Consider the following 17,196-nt stretch of genomic DNA (forward strand, 5'->3'; position numbering starts at 1 on the left):
AAAAAAGGAGATTTTGGTCATATATAGGGTAAAGGTTTTGGGAATTGGGCCGCACAACCATCACCCAACTTTCCTGGAAGTACCCCGTCCCCCGGGCTACCGCAGTACCTGTCAGATGACCTCGAGAGACTTCAAAAAAGGGCGCTCCGCATTATTTTTCCTGACCTCTCGTACATGCAAGCTCTATTAGCAACAAATCTTGAGTCTCTGTCACCTCTGATACCATGATTGTTGCATTAAGTGATAAAGAGTGGTTATAAACGACCCATCAAAATCTAACAGCTGGAAACTGTTTTGAGCCACCTTAACAGTCTTCCCTTAACCGGATCGACATGAAAACTACACCAGTAATTGGAAATGGATTGAAGTTTTGTATTGTGCATTTCTTAATGCAATCGATATTTCTATGGAAACGATAAACGAAAAGAGTGAAAATCGGTAAAACATGAATTTTGCGCGAACCAGATGTGATATGAAAAAGCTAATACCAGTGCCTTAAACTATAGTGTATGACAAGCAGAATATACAAGAATAAAAAATTCTGTATGTTTGATCTGGAGTAAATCGCAAAACCATTTCAAATTATACTTTTTGCATCATAATAGTAAATGGACCGACAGATGAACACTTCTTTGATGACATTGCTTCAAATAATACCAAACTGTGTCTTGAAGTTATGTTTTGAAGTCGTGAAAGTTTTGTTGGTTTTCGTTTTCGCAATCTCAAGAACGAGACTTTTTCTTAAGGTCACTCCATTATAATTTTCGCCTAATTTTTTATTTTTAGTGTATAACAGAGGGTATCGCGTTGGTCATTGACTTTTACAGATGTGGCGGCTCCTAAAAGAGCCATTTTTAGTGACCTGAAGTCGTCCAAAGCGACGAAATCAGGGCACGGTACTTGAACTTGAACTATTTTGGAGCGGTGGCTCCTAAGAGAGCCGTTTTTGTATTCCAGGGTGGAAGCCGGTTAGAGTCTGTCATCCGTTGAACCGTCTTTCTTTTCCTCTGGCACCAGGGTCTTGTAGAAGGAGCGCTGTGGTTCCAGAATGTACTTTTCGGCCATTTTGTTGAGGTCTTTAATTTTGTACGGATTGATTGGTACAGGACCGTCATACAGCGGAGGAGGGTGGTGTGAATCAACCTCTGAACGTGAGATCTTAACACGCTGCCACGGTTCGCTCGTATTGAAGGTCTTCCGGAACCATACTTCGTCGGGATGGGGTACCATGACAATCTTTCCAGTTGACGGATCGCGACTTTCTCCCCAGCCAAAGTTCATCCATGTTGTCTCCGTCAGTTTAAAGATGTTGCCCTCTGTGTCTTTCTTGTCCAATTTGTACTTGTCACTTAGATGGCCGTTCCAATCTGAGAATTCTTTTTGTTTCATGTCACGAACCTTGAAAACAACAAATAAGAATATGCAATTCAAATAACGAAATGAATAAACACAGCGTTGTTTGACGGTTTGCTTGAAGTTAGCCAGATAAGATTGCTTTTCATCCCTTTGTTTAAATAAACAACAACACAAAATTTAATATCTGTTCTTGTTCTCAGGTTGATGTAAGCAAAGTTCTTTCACTTTTCAGAAACAGATAATCCTACTTTAATCAATGGCTAATTGTTCGCTCAGTGATTGGCTTTTAAATCTAGTGTCATTTTCTTATCCAATCAAAACTAAAGCCAAAACCAGTCATGTCTCCCTCACACGCGTTTAGAAATTACCTTGCTTTTGGTTTTACGACACCCAATTGAAAACTGCTCTAATTTTACCTATAGATAAATTCTTGATTCATAGAGACTCCGCGTGCACGTCACTGCAGTCCTTTTGCCATTTTTTTTTGTTATTCCTGTTACAATAATAACTGACTATAATTCAAAATAAACTTACAATAAATGGTTTTGTTAGCTTGGCTTCTCTGACGACCATAAGCCAATCGTCTGGCACCAACGCCCGGGCTGTTTTCTTCCTCTTTTCGATCTGGGCAAAATCCCTGTCGTTCTCGAGGAACGTGTGGCCTCTCACGAGAAACTTGTGATTTATTACCTCGTAGATTCCTTCATGTTGGAAGTCTGCCGTGAACTTCACCAAGAGGTAGTTTTTATTCTGGCCGGTACACCCGTCAGAGTAGCTGACCAGCGATCTGTGGGTAAAAAAAAAATTAAAGCTCGAATGAAATGAATATGAGCTTCGATTCTCTACTGCGATAAGTCTTAAAATCGTACTGTTTGGTTTCTAACTCTATTTTTGTTTTTTACTTCTAAATTATTAAAAGTTACAGTGGAGATATTAAGACCTTTTTAGTCTCATTTCTCCCTTCGTTAAGACAATACCGCTAGCCACTTGTATTTGCTTGAGTTGTGGTTGGTTCACTTGGTTTTCTGCGTTTTTGTGATTTCTTAGAGTGATAAATTAACGTCACTATTTAAAACCGCCGCGGCAAATTAGATCTGAATTTTCTTTTTAATGCGAACTTTACCTTGCTCCACTTCTGAATTCTGTTAGGAATGTGTTCAGGCAGGAGACCACTGCACAGGAATCGCGCTTCGCTACATTTTCCCCCCACATCATCATGTAGCCCTGTTCGGCCACACAATCGTGGATGCCGAAGTTGTAGACCCAAAGTTGCCTGGCGTAAAACACATCGCTGTGGTGGAGATTGGGTGTGGGTAGGTTCTGCTCACAGTCAAAGGTTATCATGTCCACGGCATCTACAGTCAGTGTCTTATTCTGTGGCCCCAGAATCCTTTTCCTTCCCAACCAGCTCTGCTTGGCGGCTACCTTTTGACTGCGTTTACTGTCGTAGCCGGCTTGTGCCTCCTCTTGGTGTTTGGTCTGCTCCTTTTTCAGCTGTTCTTTCTCTTCTCCTGAGCTGACTTTAATTGCTAAAGCCAGCTCATCGCACCTCGCGCAGGTATCCGTCCTCGGCAGACCAAAGCCCAGATTAAATTCTGTGTTGAACACACGCCGGTAATAGTCTTGGCTGATTTTGGGTTGAAGTTTCGGCCGGGGTTGCTGGTTTTGCTGTACTACTCTAGAAGGAAGAAAAGAAATATTTAGTGCCAAAAAATTAAGAAACATAAACTTTTTTCAATGATGTCTTCTTCTTCTGATTAAGTCCGAGAAAACAAACGTTAACTTGCTCCAATGATGTCACCTTCTGATATCAGTTACTCTATTCCATAACTCAATTAATCAGAAACCAATCCAGAAACTAATCACTTTTGAATTATTTACCTGAGGACATTTTGGTTATTGAACCATACTTCGGGCTCTTCCTCCTGCAGGTACATATGGTACATTCGCTGCACCGAAAGACTTTCGTCCAAATAACATTTTTTGCCATTGTCCTTCCTTGAGTAGTGCGACTCTTGAGAGGGGAAAGAAAGGATGTGATCCCTGACCTGAGAAGTTTAAAATACAATAAAACGATAAAGGCACAGAATTGTACTGAACACCTTTAAGAATAACTTTTTTCACATTTTTTTCGGCCAGGTAATGTTGTTTAAGGGTAGGAGTTTGTAGATTTTTTCAATGGAATTGCAGAATACGCCTCAAAAACACTGTAAGCAAGCTTAGTGGTTTCAACGTTGACACATACTTAAACGGTTTTTTTTGGAGAATTAGTCTTTGACTCATTTTTTTTTTCGCAGAGATGGCTTTAGAAAGCTATTTCATCGTTGCTTATGGCATTTGATAGGTTTAAGCAAGATGTGAGTGGAAACAATGCCAAAACTAGATTTCGAAAATGACACTAGCGCGCCACATCAAATGTGAGGATTTGGTGGAGCCAAACCAGTCGCAATACTGAAACAAATGACAAAACAATGAAAAAACCAGCCAGAATCGCGGATTTCTAAAAAGAACGGCAGAGCACGGCGATACTTTTAGTGGAATTCTAAATGAATGCAATAGTTCAAACCCTTTACTTCTTCTCTAAAAATCAACGTATTGCGCGATCATGTTCCTACAGTGAAAATGCGAAAACCGTGAACACTTCAATTATAGTTAGAAAGAAAAGTTAGAGAAACTAGTTGTCAAACTGTTCCGAAAAAAACTTTTGACTTCATCACTGTCCATGTTTTAACATTTTTCGCCATTTTGAGCTATCGTTCGATCGTTTTCTGCTACAATTTTCATATCCAAGATCAATAAAAGTGTTCACGGCTTTATGATTTTCGCTGTAAGTTTACAACAACAACAACTTATTATTTTTCTCCGATTTTGATTGGTTTGCATTCATTCGCATTAATGATTATATTAATGATTATGCACCATCATAACTGAATAAACACTTTACCTTTTGCTTTAATTACGTCAGTCTTGCACCAAGCCATTCAATTGTTGATATTTTCTAAAAAGTGTTGACACTAGCTACAGTGGAATTTGGATTTTTCAGACTTCAAACTTCCTGATTTTTTAACCAGTTATCATTCCCCTAGGTGGTTCAAACATTTCAGATTCCACTGTACTCAATGCCGTATTTTCTTCCTCTTTTCAGGCTTCTTTGTCGCCTGACATATGCTTTGTGTCTTAACTTCCTTGCTGTCATTCATCTTGATGGACATGTTACTGGAGCAGTTGAAAAAGTTGAAACTTCCTTCACTAAGGTAAGCATTTTCATTGAGCATTGAGACCTTGATGTGATCATAATGCATTTTTAAGAACCTGTTTATTATTTATTTATACTAGTTCAGTAGTGCTCTATCTAGGCATTTGCACTCTGACTAGTAGATAAAAATATATTATTTAATAAATAAATAAATAAATAAAATTTAATGAATAGGAATTTGCAGTGGCACATCCCATGGAGAGGCTCTTCATCAACTGTTTCCAGATTGAATTGGAATTTAGTAGTGGTTTTTGTGAAGGGAGGAAAACCCAAGAACCCAGAAAAACCCTTGGAGCAAGGCAAGAACCAACAGTAAACTCAACCCTTTTGGGTTGTCAAAAGTAGTCAACTGTTAGTGAAAATTCCCAACACTTCATGATTTCAGTCAGCCATTCTTCAGGGCCACTTTTGATTCTTGAGAACGAGATGGCATTGTTAACCACCTACTCTGACAGTAAAGTTTCATACTTCAAAATGTTATGACAACCCAATTGTTTGTTTTCTTCACAGTTTATGGGCCACATGGACGTGTTGTCTTTCATTTCCAAAGGAGTCAACTTGTACTATCCCATGTGTGTTGTGTTGGTGTGCTTGGCAACGTACTTCAGTCTGGGTACCAGGTGTCTCAACTGTCTTGGTTTCCAAACTTTTATTATTGAAGATGATTTGTCAGCAGAGTATGTCAGTGAGGGAAAAGATATTGCTCGAAGAGGTAAGCTGCAGTTAGTCTTAACTCCGGTAAGCAGTTTCCAGTTTATTAGTCTCCACTAATTAATAAGCAACTTCTTGTAGTGTTAATGTGACCATGAGTACAACTTTGTGTTTGCTATTGCTGATTAACAATTTGTATTCATCACCTTAAAATTCCAAGTTGGTGCAACTTAGCTCTATTTACGCACTTAAAACATGCAATGGGCTCTGTACTTTTGTTCACTACTTTAGGGATTTAGCAGTCTTAATTTTTTGACATTACTAATTTGGAGAGTTGTTAATTTCAGATTTTTTTCAGTAGTAAAATGTGAGAAGTTAGGACAAAATTCTCAAAGAAAATGTTTCATGCATAAAAGGCTTCCACATCACTGCCATCAAGTTAGTTTAAGGTTCCAACAAAACTAGATTCTCAAATCTAAGTGCTGCACCCAAATTGTTTTACATACTTTTCTGGTAAAACTGATACAAAAAGCTTTTAAGTTTGTTTCCAGTTCTACACCTACTGGTAATACAATAATTATTGTCTTCTGTTTGTCACCTTTATAGAGAGAAGGAAAAGGGAGATGTTGACTGAAGATGGAAGTCGCAAGGTTAGTGCATATAGATATTTCCTAGTAGAGAAATAATTTTGTGGAGATTTGGGAGTAGGAAATGTATTTAGCATGTGGTTTTTATCACAGGAATGACAGGAATAGAACCTTTAGTGATTAGTCTCAAATTTCCCTCTGTGGTGAGTACTTGAAGATCAGATTACACAAATCTGAACAGGGGTTCTGACATAATTATTCCCAGGTGTATCTCTTGGCCTGGGAGGTGCAGTGGCCTCATAGTTAGTGCACTTGTCTCTGGATCGAGCAGTCCAGGTTCAAGCCCTGGCCAGGGACATTGTGATGTGTTCTTGCCTCTCTCCACCCAGGTGTATAAATGGGTACCAGCAAATTCACTGCCTGGGGTAACCCTGAAATGGACCAGTATCCCATCCAGGGGGAAGTAGAAATACATCAATTCTAATTCCCAGACTGGGAGATAGAGCTTAAATCACCATCACTGGCCACCACTAATTTCAGCCCAAAGAAAATGCTCCATACGACCACAATTTTGACGGCCCATACACACACCTGAAGGTAGAAGCTTTTACAGTGTTTCACTTCACTTGTTTCTCAATTTATGATTTTTTATGATCCTAGGAATCTTGGTCAGAAAGGGCCGAGTCAGCAAAAAGAAAGCTTTCAGCTCGCAAGGCTGAGCGTGAAGGACGCAGACTCTCAATCAATGACAATGCAACATCTTTGACAAACCTTACAGGGTCTGATGGGAAGTATGCAAAGTATTCTAGGTTCGACACTGAAAGTGATCGTGTTGAGTTGTTGTCCGCTGCTGACTATGATGCCAATAGTTTATCATCAAGTTATAATGCAACTTCTGGGTATGGAATATCATCACCCTCTAGTCGAGCACCAAAGAACATTTTTGATGACTTATAACACAAGGAATTTGACATGAACATGTAATTCCTGAGAGTTATTTAGATCTAATTTCTCTTTGCAACATAAACAAATTGCCAAGCAAAAAGGTAATTACAATGAAGATAACCATTGAATTATCAGGATATAAATACAACAAATTCTATGATTTTGATGCAGCAACAAATTCTCATAAGTAGTGTGACAAGAAGTGTTATAGTATTCAGTAAGGAGAATTGATATTCTAATGAGCTTGATTACAAAAGGGCAAAACTTTAATTAATATGTAGAGAGGGTTGGTACTTCTTACTGGTAATAACATTTTTAAATGTAACTTCACTTGGCTAATTAAACATTTGATACCTATTTATGAAATAACATCTGTTACCTAAGGTTTAGTGAACTTTTGCTGTATGGACAACAAAGAAATAACTGAAAATGTATATAAGCGCTACTGTCAATTTTTTTTTCAATTTAGGTGAACCTGATTAACATGACTAAAGTGAATTGTTGTTTTGGGATTTATTTGTCCCCCTGTAAGGTTTTTCCTGTTCCTTTGCATCCCTTCTGATACATAAAAGTGGTTAAAAATGTCCTTGTATACTGGACAAATAGGTAGTTATCATCAAAGCACATGTAGACATGCAGGGGTTTCGTTAACATTTTTACCACAAGGGTAAACTGGTTTTCACTGATGGGCAAAACGTTTTGAACTGAACTTCTTTGAAAGAAGAACTTTCCTCCAGATGGTCAAACCGGGTGGGCAAAATCGGCCCCACGGTGGATCAAGTTGCCCAGTGCCCAGCCCTTAATTAAACCCCTGGACATGAGTTGTAAATTTTGCATTAGTCTAATCTATGATTTGTTTAGTGGCATTTGTAGCAGTAAGCAGGAACGACAATGCATTGTTAAATTTGAGATGTAACAGTTGACTGTTTTAATGGGTTTTTATTAATTCAACTTCTTTTGACAAGGTTAGAAATGAACGTCATCTTGATAACTTTTTACCACTAACAGTAACCTGATCACTTGTAGTTAATAGTTAAACTGTAAGTAACTTTGTTTTAAGTGGATTAAAAACCTTACAGAACACCAAGTGATATAATTGTAAAATGTTTGTGATTGTATTTATTTATAACTTAGCAAGCATGGAACATTTTGCTGTTCAATAAAGATATTTGAAATGCATATTTTTGACACCTTCCTGTGATGACATGTTTGTTTGGACAGTACATGCACACCAAAATGGGACTTTCAGATGTCTCTTTGTTACATGTAGGAGCTGTTTGTGATGAAACAATAAATTGCTAGAGGTTTTTTTTTATTATTTCAGTATGAATGGTTAGCCTCATACACAGATGCCCTTTGGCCTCATTATGCAATCTTTCAGGAAGATTGCATGATGAGCCCAAAGAGCATCTGCATTGAAGCTTATGTGAATGATAGGCAAACAAAATTATATTAAATAAGTATGGGATTCCAAAACTAACCTGCAATGAAGTTTTTTTGGATGGCCATAGTGGGAAATTTAAAGGAATGACGTAAAAAATTAATTGTTTTAAAAAATAATCTTCCAAGCTTCATCACTGACTATAAAAGATGTGGAAAAATTTTCATTTCAAAAAAATAACCATTTCTGTTGTAATATCCATTGCATGTAATATTTTTACAAATTTCTAAAATGTTTGTTCTTACAATATAATGATGTACACAAATCCTTTTATATTAAATTGCAAATAACTACTTTCAATAACAATTGTGAGGTCTGTTTTCTTTAAATACCTCAAATTATAACCTGATTGCTTTGATTTTTTTTTTTTAATTGAGAAGCAAAGCCCAAAACATTTTCTTAAAACTGTACATTAAAACAGGGATTAATTTTTTGCCTCTCTAACTTTTGTTTTGAACAAAACCAAAACATTTTGAAGTAAAGGTAAATTCTTCTAAGGGTAACTATTAAGAAAACCAGAACATTAGTAGGGAGATTTTGAAGATCTATCCTTTGCATTGCACACCCCAGATTGTTCCATAGTACACAGATCCAACTGGCCTGGCAATCATTGAGAAAAATGACTTGTTCACAGTGATGTTTGGAATTTCTGCCCTTAAGACCTCAATTCCCTCTGTGTTAAGAAGACCAAAGATCTGTAGTGTTTTGAGAGATTTCATCTGTGAGAAGGAACTAAACAGAAAATATGCAGTCAGTATAAAGTATCGAGTGGTTGAAGCAAGGAAGCATTGACTCATTTGTCAAGTTATCCTGCGGGTAGGTTCACGTTTAGGGAACTCATACGTCAGTGGCAAAGTGCTTCCTCCTCTTTGCTCTTGCGTGACTAAAAGGTGAGCCTGTTCGCAGGCAACTGTAGGGTATACCTGTTGCACTTCGCCTCCCCTTCTATGTTCAATGTTGAGCTTTTACCAGTCTCAATCTAACAAGATTGTACTTGGTTTTATTTTCAATTTACCTGGTATATCAAACACCCAAGACAGTGTTTGACCACATTTCAAACACCTTGAAGTTCTCCAAAACTATTCTACTGCTTCTTGTATTTTCATCTCTCTTCTCAGTGTTTGGAATTGTTTACTACATCCTTTTAATTCTGTGGATATCCAAGCCACATGCTCAAGTACCATAACTGGTCAAACACTGGTGAAATGATTGTTGATTATATTTCCAGGAAAGGAACTGAGTTTTACCTGAAAGCCATTGGCGGGATGTTGTAACATCGGCTAAGGCCTAGATGAACCAAGTGCTTTAGTTTGATAATTTCATCTAAAGACCTTGCAGTTAACAAAACTCCATCACTGAAAGATTGAAGAATTAATAATTAATATGAAATTTGCTGTCAATGGCTCAGTTATAAGTGTCCTGTGTCCATATTCTACAGACAAGGATGTAGCTAAGAAAACACTGAGATGGCTTGTTAACCATCCCAGACAGCTTTCTAGAATTTGCACCATCAAAGTTTACGCCTGGCCCAGTTTTGAGCTGGTTATAAGCTTGCTTTCACAGGGTTGACCACCCAACATAAAATGAAAAAAATTCCCTGACTTCCCTGACTGTAATGCGATTTTTACTGACCATGCAGGAAGATTATTCTGCCTATGAATCAACAAAATTCAAGATGGTTTATTTCCCTGGTAACCTGAAAGTAAAATTTCCTGACTTTAATGATTTTGAACAGGAATTTGGAAAATCCCAGACTTGGTACCTTGAAAAAATTTGATTTTCTCTGACTGTGGCATCCTTGTACAGGTGTCCACAGAGAAAGGCTTGAATGTAGAGAACACCAATAAACAAAAATAAAATAGTAAACAGTTTTCAAAATGTGATAGTAAAATTCTTACCTGATGTCTAAATGTGTCAAATAAGGACATGATTTGACAAGCTGTTTGATACCTGGGGATTAACGAAAAATGGATTCATTCTAAACTGTGGTAATCATAGCAGGTAATACATTGTCATACACACAGTGGTCAAGATTTATATTCCAAGGTAACTTCCTTTCTTTGGCAGTAAAGAAATTCCACTGCCCAGGGAATAGGATCGAAGGGTAAAGAGGAGGCAGGTAACAAGGCCCTGCTATTACTCCAGACTTCTCTCTTGCCTGTGCACATTCTTGATTTGCTCCTTTGCTAAAATCAAAAGGAGTTTCATGGTGCAAAGAAAAATGGACTTTGTAGCTTAGCCTTACTGGACGGTCACCCTAACAGATTCACTCACATAACGTACCTTTAACTAGCGTAAAACATGTAAGACTATAATTGTTACTACCTAATGGGCTAATGAGAAAAGCAAAGTTTGGAATGTCTTTGCCCAGGAACAAAACCATTTGACCTTCATAGGATTTACCAAACCAGAGTTCATTCAAGCCTGGTTCACACTTGTGAGATAAGCACAATCTTAAACACAAGCACAAGCATGTTCACACTAGCAACATATGCATGCACAGCATGAATCACATTGCAATTAGTTGAATTCTTGTGCTTATGCTTGTGCTTACAAGTACGTTTGCACTTACGCCTCTGCTTATCTCACAAGCTAAGTGTGAATCAGGTTTCAATGAAATGCCCCCTTTATACCTCTGACCGACAATACAGAAAATCTTGATCAACTTACAGTCATCTGTGAGAGTTTCTCTACATCCACTGAGGTTAAGTTGTTGAAGCTTTGGTAAATTTTTTATAATCTGCAAAAACAAATAACCATCAAATTTTGTCTACAGCAAACTATTATTGACTTTAAAACGTTTTTAGCCTGGCATGTGTATCAAAAAACTCTTTCTTTTGCAAGTGTTTGATCTCTATTTATTTCTGATGATAATTAATTGCAGGATGTCTGTAATTATTTAGTAGTAGCCACTCAGCTGTATTCTATTGGAAACCTGTAAATCTGAGCGGTTCTCTTGAGCAACATTTTCTATTCACTGATAGATAGTGATTGCATTCATGATACACAAAATAATAGGTTTTGTACTGTAATCCTTTAGAGTGTGTACTAAAACTGTTACAATAGACTAATCACGCTCCTTTTCTGTGAGCTCAGCTATGCCTTATTGACTATTTAAGCAATAGAAAACTCAGGCTTGTAGTCTAATTGTTAACTATAAATACTTTGTAGTTCAGTATGGTTAGCATGTAATCTAACTTATTTATAAATTACAAAAAATAACCTGTAAAATTGTTGCCTTAGTTAGGTTTGTCCATGATAAGTTCAACTGCTTGAGTCTGAAAGCAATTAAAAAAAAAAACAAACATCACTGCTAGCAAGTTCATCACAAGTCATTGTTTGTATCAGTTTTGCTTTATTTTCCTGTACCAGGCTTAATTCCAAGGACTTTATTCAAGTATTGTAAGCCAGAAAATGATATAAAAAGTAACTTTTCATTGATAACAATTATTGTTGCTTTACAAGAGATGTTGACATTATATTTTTATAATGAAATCACAATTGCAGCAAAACTTATTATTGAACAAAACACATTTTTTATTATAATCTATACTGACTGTCTTACCTGTGGTTTTTTCCACCTTTCACTAAGGAACTCATTCCAGTGATTGTGACACCAGTACACATGGCGAGATTTAGAACCTCAAGGTTGCGGAGTTCACTGATAGCTCTGAAAAGTTGTAACATTTTAATTTGTGATCGGAAGGGGGCTGAATTCTTGAAGTCTGAGGTGTACTGTATGCCAGTGTTCTCATTTGGTGCCATAAAATTGTGAAATCATCCCTAATAAAGAATTTTTTTAAAAAACTGTTTCTTTCTGAAGCAGGAGCAGGGCTGTCAAAAGGGCTGTATCCTGTGACACCTGTTACAGCTAAGTATGACTGACAGGCCCTTGATGTTGTGGGTGAAGTTGTCCATTGTAGATATAATTCACCCAAAAGCAATAAGCTTGTTACGGGTGTGAAGATCAAGGCAGCAGTTGACTCAAAACCTTATGACAGCACTGAGGAGTACATACTACCTTCCCTGGTTTAGATTTACGAGATCCCCCATATTCACCCTACTAGATTGGATGTTAGTTTGTCCCCACCCTAGCAAGAATTTTATGAGATCTCCCTGTACTCTCTCACCTCCTGGGTTAGATATTAGTTCACCCCCAACCCCATCAAGAATTTCATGCAATCTCCCCATACTCACCCCCCTAGATTAGATGTTAGCTTACCCCCACCAAGTATTTTATGAGATTTCCCAATACTCACCCCCTTGGATTGGGTGTTAGTTTACCCCCCACCCCCACAAAGTATTTTATGAGATTTCCCTCAAGGCAGAGCTGATCTCAATAGGAATTAGAAACTCACTTAAGTACACTTGTAGAGACATTGCAGGACTCCAAACTGATGTGGGTAAGCTGCTTTGAGTGCTGAAAAAAAGATTTAAAAAAAGTGAGGAAAGACCTGTACATGTACTGAAAAACCTTTTATTTTTGGGAGGACTGGAAGAAAGGAAATTCAACTTAACTTAAATGTACTTACCAAGAGAAGGCACAAAAGCGTGTCATTTTGAAAACTGCAAGAAGTAGCGTCTAGGTACCTCAGGCTGAACATTGATTCACTAAAATATGAAAAACACAACTTGTTAGTTAAACTCTTTATTCTCAAGTGCGATAACGGAGTAATTTCTCCTTAAAATGAAGCTAGGGTCCAAAAAAGGTTTACCATAGTTTTTGTATTCCCATGTTTGTTTTGTTATACTGACTAGGCCTATATTGTTCCCAAAAACATTCCCTATAAACATTACACCTGAATAACCAATTTCAGTATAAAATATGGCTTAACAATAATTATTATAGAGATAAATATACACTGTATATGTGTACACCGCCCACAATGAATATGTTCAATTGGTGTTAATTCAGTTTTAGAATACACGAGTATTTGTCCACTTGTAAAATTAAAATTTTGTGTCCCTTCTTTTCTAAGTCTAACACTTTTTATGTTGATTATAATAGTTTTCTACTTTTCCTATTTTACCTTGGTGACTTTGGTGAAAGAGGAACTACATCAGAGAAGAACAAAGCATTTTCATCACATATGGGTGAGGCAACCTGAAAAGAGGTGTATAAAACAAATTAAGCAAGGCATTAAATATTGTAGAAAGTGTATAACATTCCAGTCTGAAACAAACAAACAAACAAACAAATATTAGCTCATGCAAAGCTAAACTTTCATGGAAGGATTTGCTGGCAGGCAATGAAATTCAACCCAGTTTCTGAGCTTGCACATTTGACTAGAGACATTCAAAAACTGGTAACATTTTAAGTTGTCGTCCATCTCATTTAGATGGTGTGACAAATAAAATAATAAGGACTATAATGATTTCTATATTCTCACCTTTGCCTGGGCTAAGCGCAAGACTCTAGTTCCTCTTTTTAGTACTTTTCCTAATAATCCTGGTAAAAGGTTTGCCTTTGACATGTCAACATGTCGCCAAAGGCTTTCATCATATCTGAAATTAATTTAAAACTATTTATTATGATTTACCATTTTTTCTTGAAATTTCACTGCAACATAACAAATTTACATTATTTTACACTTAACCCTTCAGACTTAAATTGATGATGTGTTTTTCCAGAAAATACCAGTTACCCACTCCAATGAGCCAAGGAGGGTTATTGGAAATTTCAGTGGGGAGGGGTGGTCTCAAGAGCTAAAATTTTTAAAGGAAAGTATGAACCAAAACTGGAATTTCCAGAGGGATTGGTAGAGAGGGGAGAGTTTCAAACCAAAAAACTCTCTATGGGAGGGGTATGGATATTTTCTGGAACAGCTCAATCTGCCCTTCAAGACTGGGGAGAGACTAAGACTAAGACTGCTTGGAAGAGTTTTGAGATTGTAACAATCTCACTATTCTACTTACGCCAGGCGTTGCCAGTGTCTGCAGACTCGTGCACATTTGACTACTGTTTTCTTGTGCAAGAATTGGAAGATTGAGAGAATTATTTCATCTGATAATGACATCCAGTAATCTACAATGCAAAATATGAAAGATTAAAATCTTATGATCAGTCAAAGGAAATTAAAGGTAGAGAGAAAAAACTTCAATTTAAGGATTGTACCTGATTATATGTGCATTTTGACTGTTGGACTTCTTTTAGCTTCATCAATCAGATCATGTGTACCAAAGGCATCTGGGTTGAGTGTTGATCAATCAATACCTTCAATCAATACCCTTAATTGACATCTCAATTGATATTCGGTTGACATCATGATCAATACTCGGTCAACACTCGATTGACACTTTATCAACAGTTGGATGCCTTTAGTACACAGCTCTTCCAAGAGACAAGCTATAGCTGAGAGATTTGGCTGAAAGATTTTCAGGAACAGGCCAAGTATGCGTGCAAATGGGCTCGTAAACAATAAAGGAGAAAAGTAGTTCCTCTTTAATTTTCTTTTTTCCTCTCTTCACTCTACATCTTCATTTCTTCACAAGCCTTCTAACCACTTCCTGGCTAGTTGGAAATAATTTCCTTAAAGAGAAAGATAATTGCTACTTTATGCAAAACGTTCTTGCAAAAGTTCTTTTTACTGTAAACACCATGCCCCATAATCATGCAAATTATGACACACGTTTGAATCACATGAGAAACCTGTCAGTTTTTCAAGTTTGTGGTTTATTATTATCCCTTTGGTGTTTTTCTATCTTAGTAGACTACTATTTGCAGGATTCCTTTAATTCAAAGGTTATTTTGTATGTGACCAAAATTAACTCAAAATACTGTGACTAAGCTCCTTTAAACACTAGCTGAAACATCTTGAAGATAAACCATATTTTCAGTTATTTTATCAAACCTTACTTGAAGTGGTTTGCTTATCACTCTTGTTAGCCACAATATTTTCTTGTCTGTTATCTGTACAGTCTGCACACCCCTCCCCGCTTGGTCCATTTATCCAACTTCTGCTGTATGATGATGACAAACCACTTGCTACTAAAGATGATGTTTTACCCCAGTGACTTACAACAAACTTGTGACTGGGAGCCTGGCAACAGGAAAAAAATTATAATTACATAACAGTCAAACCACTGTATGATTTGTGTACCTTAATACTTACTTTGACATCACATGCTGATCATTGTGTTTTCATTAGGGACGGACCATTATTTTTTTGAGGGGAGGGGGGAGGGTGGGCAATTTCCAAAGAAAAATTCCTTCACAGCAAAAACTACCGAAAAAAAATTGTTCAAAAGGAGCTAAATCAAGAAAAAAATCAAGCAAGTGATTTCTACTATCCAGGTCCTATTTTTGATGTTACATAAATTCTTACACAAGCTACAAAAAAAAAATCATGCACAACCTTAAGGCGAGAAAATAAATTCACGCCCCAAAAAATTGCCCAATCACCTCCCTGCCCTGAAAAAAATAGTGATCTATCCCTCACTCAGTTACCGGTAGTTTGAGGCGGTGAATTTCTTTTGTTTGTTCCAATATATACAGTGCATGTGTTTTTAGTGAATCTCCTGGTTTCAATAGAGATCCTCCAGTCTGTTTGCAAGATCTCTGATTTGAAGTTTGCACGCAATGGCAGGTATCCAAATCCCATTCATAATATATTTAACAAATATATTCCATGTTGCCGTGCGTCTGTTCAGTAATAGATCACAGATGACGTTAAAATGTCTTAGGAACAAAAAAGTGTCACACGGGGCGATAGCCGAGTGTGTAACTGATGTTCTTACCACATTTTGACGTCTTCTGTGATCAATTACTGAACAGACGCACTGCAAACAAAACAAAATAAAAGTGGCGTCATCTATGCATCTTTCATACAGTCTATAGTTCAACTTAGCATATAAAAAACTATTTAGTTTTAAGCCATGTTAAAAAATTGAATGTATAAAATTACTCAAAACAAGCTTTGATAAGCTTGGATGTATGTTTTATGGGATGTTCAAGTGGATTATAAGCAACTGTTTTTTTTATAAGACAGGTTTAGACATGTTTTATAACTTTTATAGTGTAAACATGTTCAGGTTTTGGTTTGAGTCCCTTAAAAGTAAGCTGGGCCTTTGTGTTTTGTTGAAGCAGCTGTTAAATTTAAATAAAACATTGCAATTTTTAATGTTGTCTTGTTTTCTTAGCTTTTACGAGAAAACCAATCTGAGGTATCGATATTGTTTGTTTGCATTCTATAGTCACTTGTCTAGCTACATTCGTACACACATACTTTATATTGAATCGAGAGTGAAGGAATATATGGACAAACAACTGAAGTACGTTTTTAAAAACATCAGAAGCATTCGCTCAGCTTTTGACAAGAAATCCACAGATATCCCTTCATCCATACAATACACTGTTATCACTAATCAATACGCACTTTATACGTAAAGAAAACAACAAAGTGCACCATCATAATCTATATTGCACCAGGGAGCCAAATATAAACTAAATTAAATGGCGGGAAAGTTTGCGAATACCTCCCTGCTAAAACCAAATGTTTTAATGGAACAGCGGTTTCTTATTTAAAGATAAATTTTCTCGCTCTGGGTATTCATTCATAAGATTCTTACTTACCAGAAGAATGGAGCGTCGACTGAGTGGATTTACTCTCACGATTTCTTGGCTAAGCTCTCGTTCATCTTCAGCAGGCCAGTGCAGTTCAGTGCAGCCGAGATCTTTGTATGAGGAATTGTCCTTCGAACTGCAAAAAGATCAAGGTAGCATTGAACTTCTTGTCTCAACTGCATCCTTATTTCGCTGTAATTCTGAATCTCACCTGGTTTTCGCGGAAGCTTTACGATTTTTCCTCCGATCTCTCGTTCGCACGGCTGCCATCGCACACAATCGAAGACAAATTTCCCGCTCTGAAGCAAACAACGAATGAACAACAAACAGGTATTCACCGGAGCGAGGTAAGAGGAGTGGATGAGGAACTGGGTCGAAACAGAGTCGAGGCGGAAAT

General features: G+C 37.1%; 4 protein-coding genes across 4 annotated transcripts in view; 1 reads left to right on the forward strand and 3 right to left on the reverse strand.

The window, feature by feature from the left end:
- The window catches only part of LOC110063109 (G protein-coupled receptor-associated protein LMBRD2-like), a 25,280-nt gene extending 17,306 nt beyond the window's left edge, over positions 1-7,974 (forward strand). The window contains exons 11-14 of the mRNA XM_089286276.1: positions 4,502-4,610; positions 5,123-5,324; positions 5,870-5,913; positions 6,511-7,974. Of these exons, the coding sequence (XP_089142402.1) occupies positions 4,502-4,610; positions 5,123-5,324; positions 5,870-5,913; positions 6,511-6,807 (652 nt within the window). The 3' untranslated portion in view covers positions 6,808-7,974. The remainder of the gene's footprint in view (positions 1-4,501; positions 4,611-5,122; positions 5,325-5,869; positions 5,914-6,510) is intronic.
- On the reverse strand, positions 922-1,392 carry LOC149113701 (uncharacterized). Its single transcript, XM_089286272.1, has one exon. It carries the CDS (start codon positions 1,387-1,389, stop codon positions 970-972), a length of 420 nt encoding a protein of 139 aa, XP_089142398.1. The 5' UTR covers positions 1,390-1,392; the 3' UTR covers positions 922-969.
- Positions 2,474-3,293, reverse strand: LOC149113702 (uncharacterized). Its single transcript, XM_089287223.1, has 2 exons — positions 3,238-3,293; positions 2,474-3,034 (listed from the first exon to the last, which is right to left on the reverse strand). Exons 1-2 carry the CDS (start codon positions 3,291-3,293, stop codon positions 2,476-2,478), a joined length of 615 nt encoding a protein of 204 aa, XP_089143349.1. The 3' UTR covers positions 2,474-2,475.
- On the reverse strand, positions 7,700-17,133 carry LOC110063082 (S-phase kinase-associated protein 2-like). Its single transcript, XM_089286278.1, has 14 exons — positions 17,011-17,133; positions 16,809-16,935; positions 15,093-15,276; positions 14,153-14,261; positions 13,627-13,741; positions 13,267-13,340; positions 12,769-12,847; positions 12,595-12,656; positions 11,802-11,906; positions 11,460-11,514; positions 10,907-10,976; positions 10,135-10,186; positions 9,484-9,591; positions 7,700-8,968 (listed from the first exon to the last, which is right to left on the reverse strand). Exons 1-14 carry the CDS (start codon positions 17,067-17,069, stop codon positions 8,782-8,784), a joined length of 1,386 nt encoding a protein of 461 aa, XP_089142404.1. The 5' UTR covers positions 17,070-17,133; the 3' UTR covers positions 7,700-8,781.
- Positions 17,134-17,196: the final 63 nt, after the last annotated feature.

Source organism: Orbicella faveolata, unplaced genomic scaffold (genome assembly GCF_042242905.1).
Source record: "Orbicella faveolata isolate gen_17 unplaced genomic scaffold, um_ofav_v1 contig_14, whole genome shotgun sequence".
Classification (NCBI taxonomy): Eukaryota; Metazoa; Cnidaria; class Anthozoa; order Scleractinia; family Merulinidae; genus Orbicella; species Orbicella faveolata.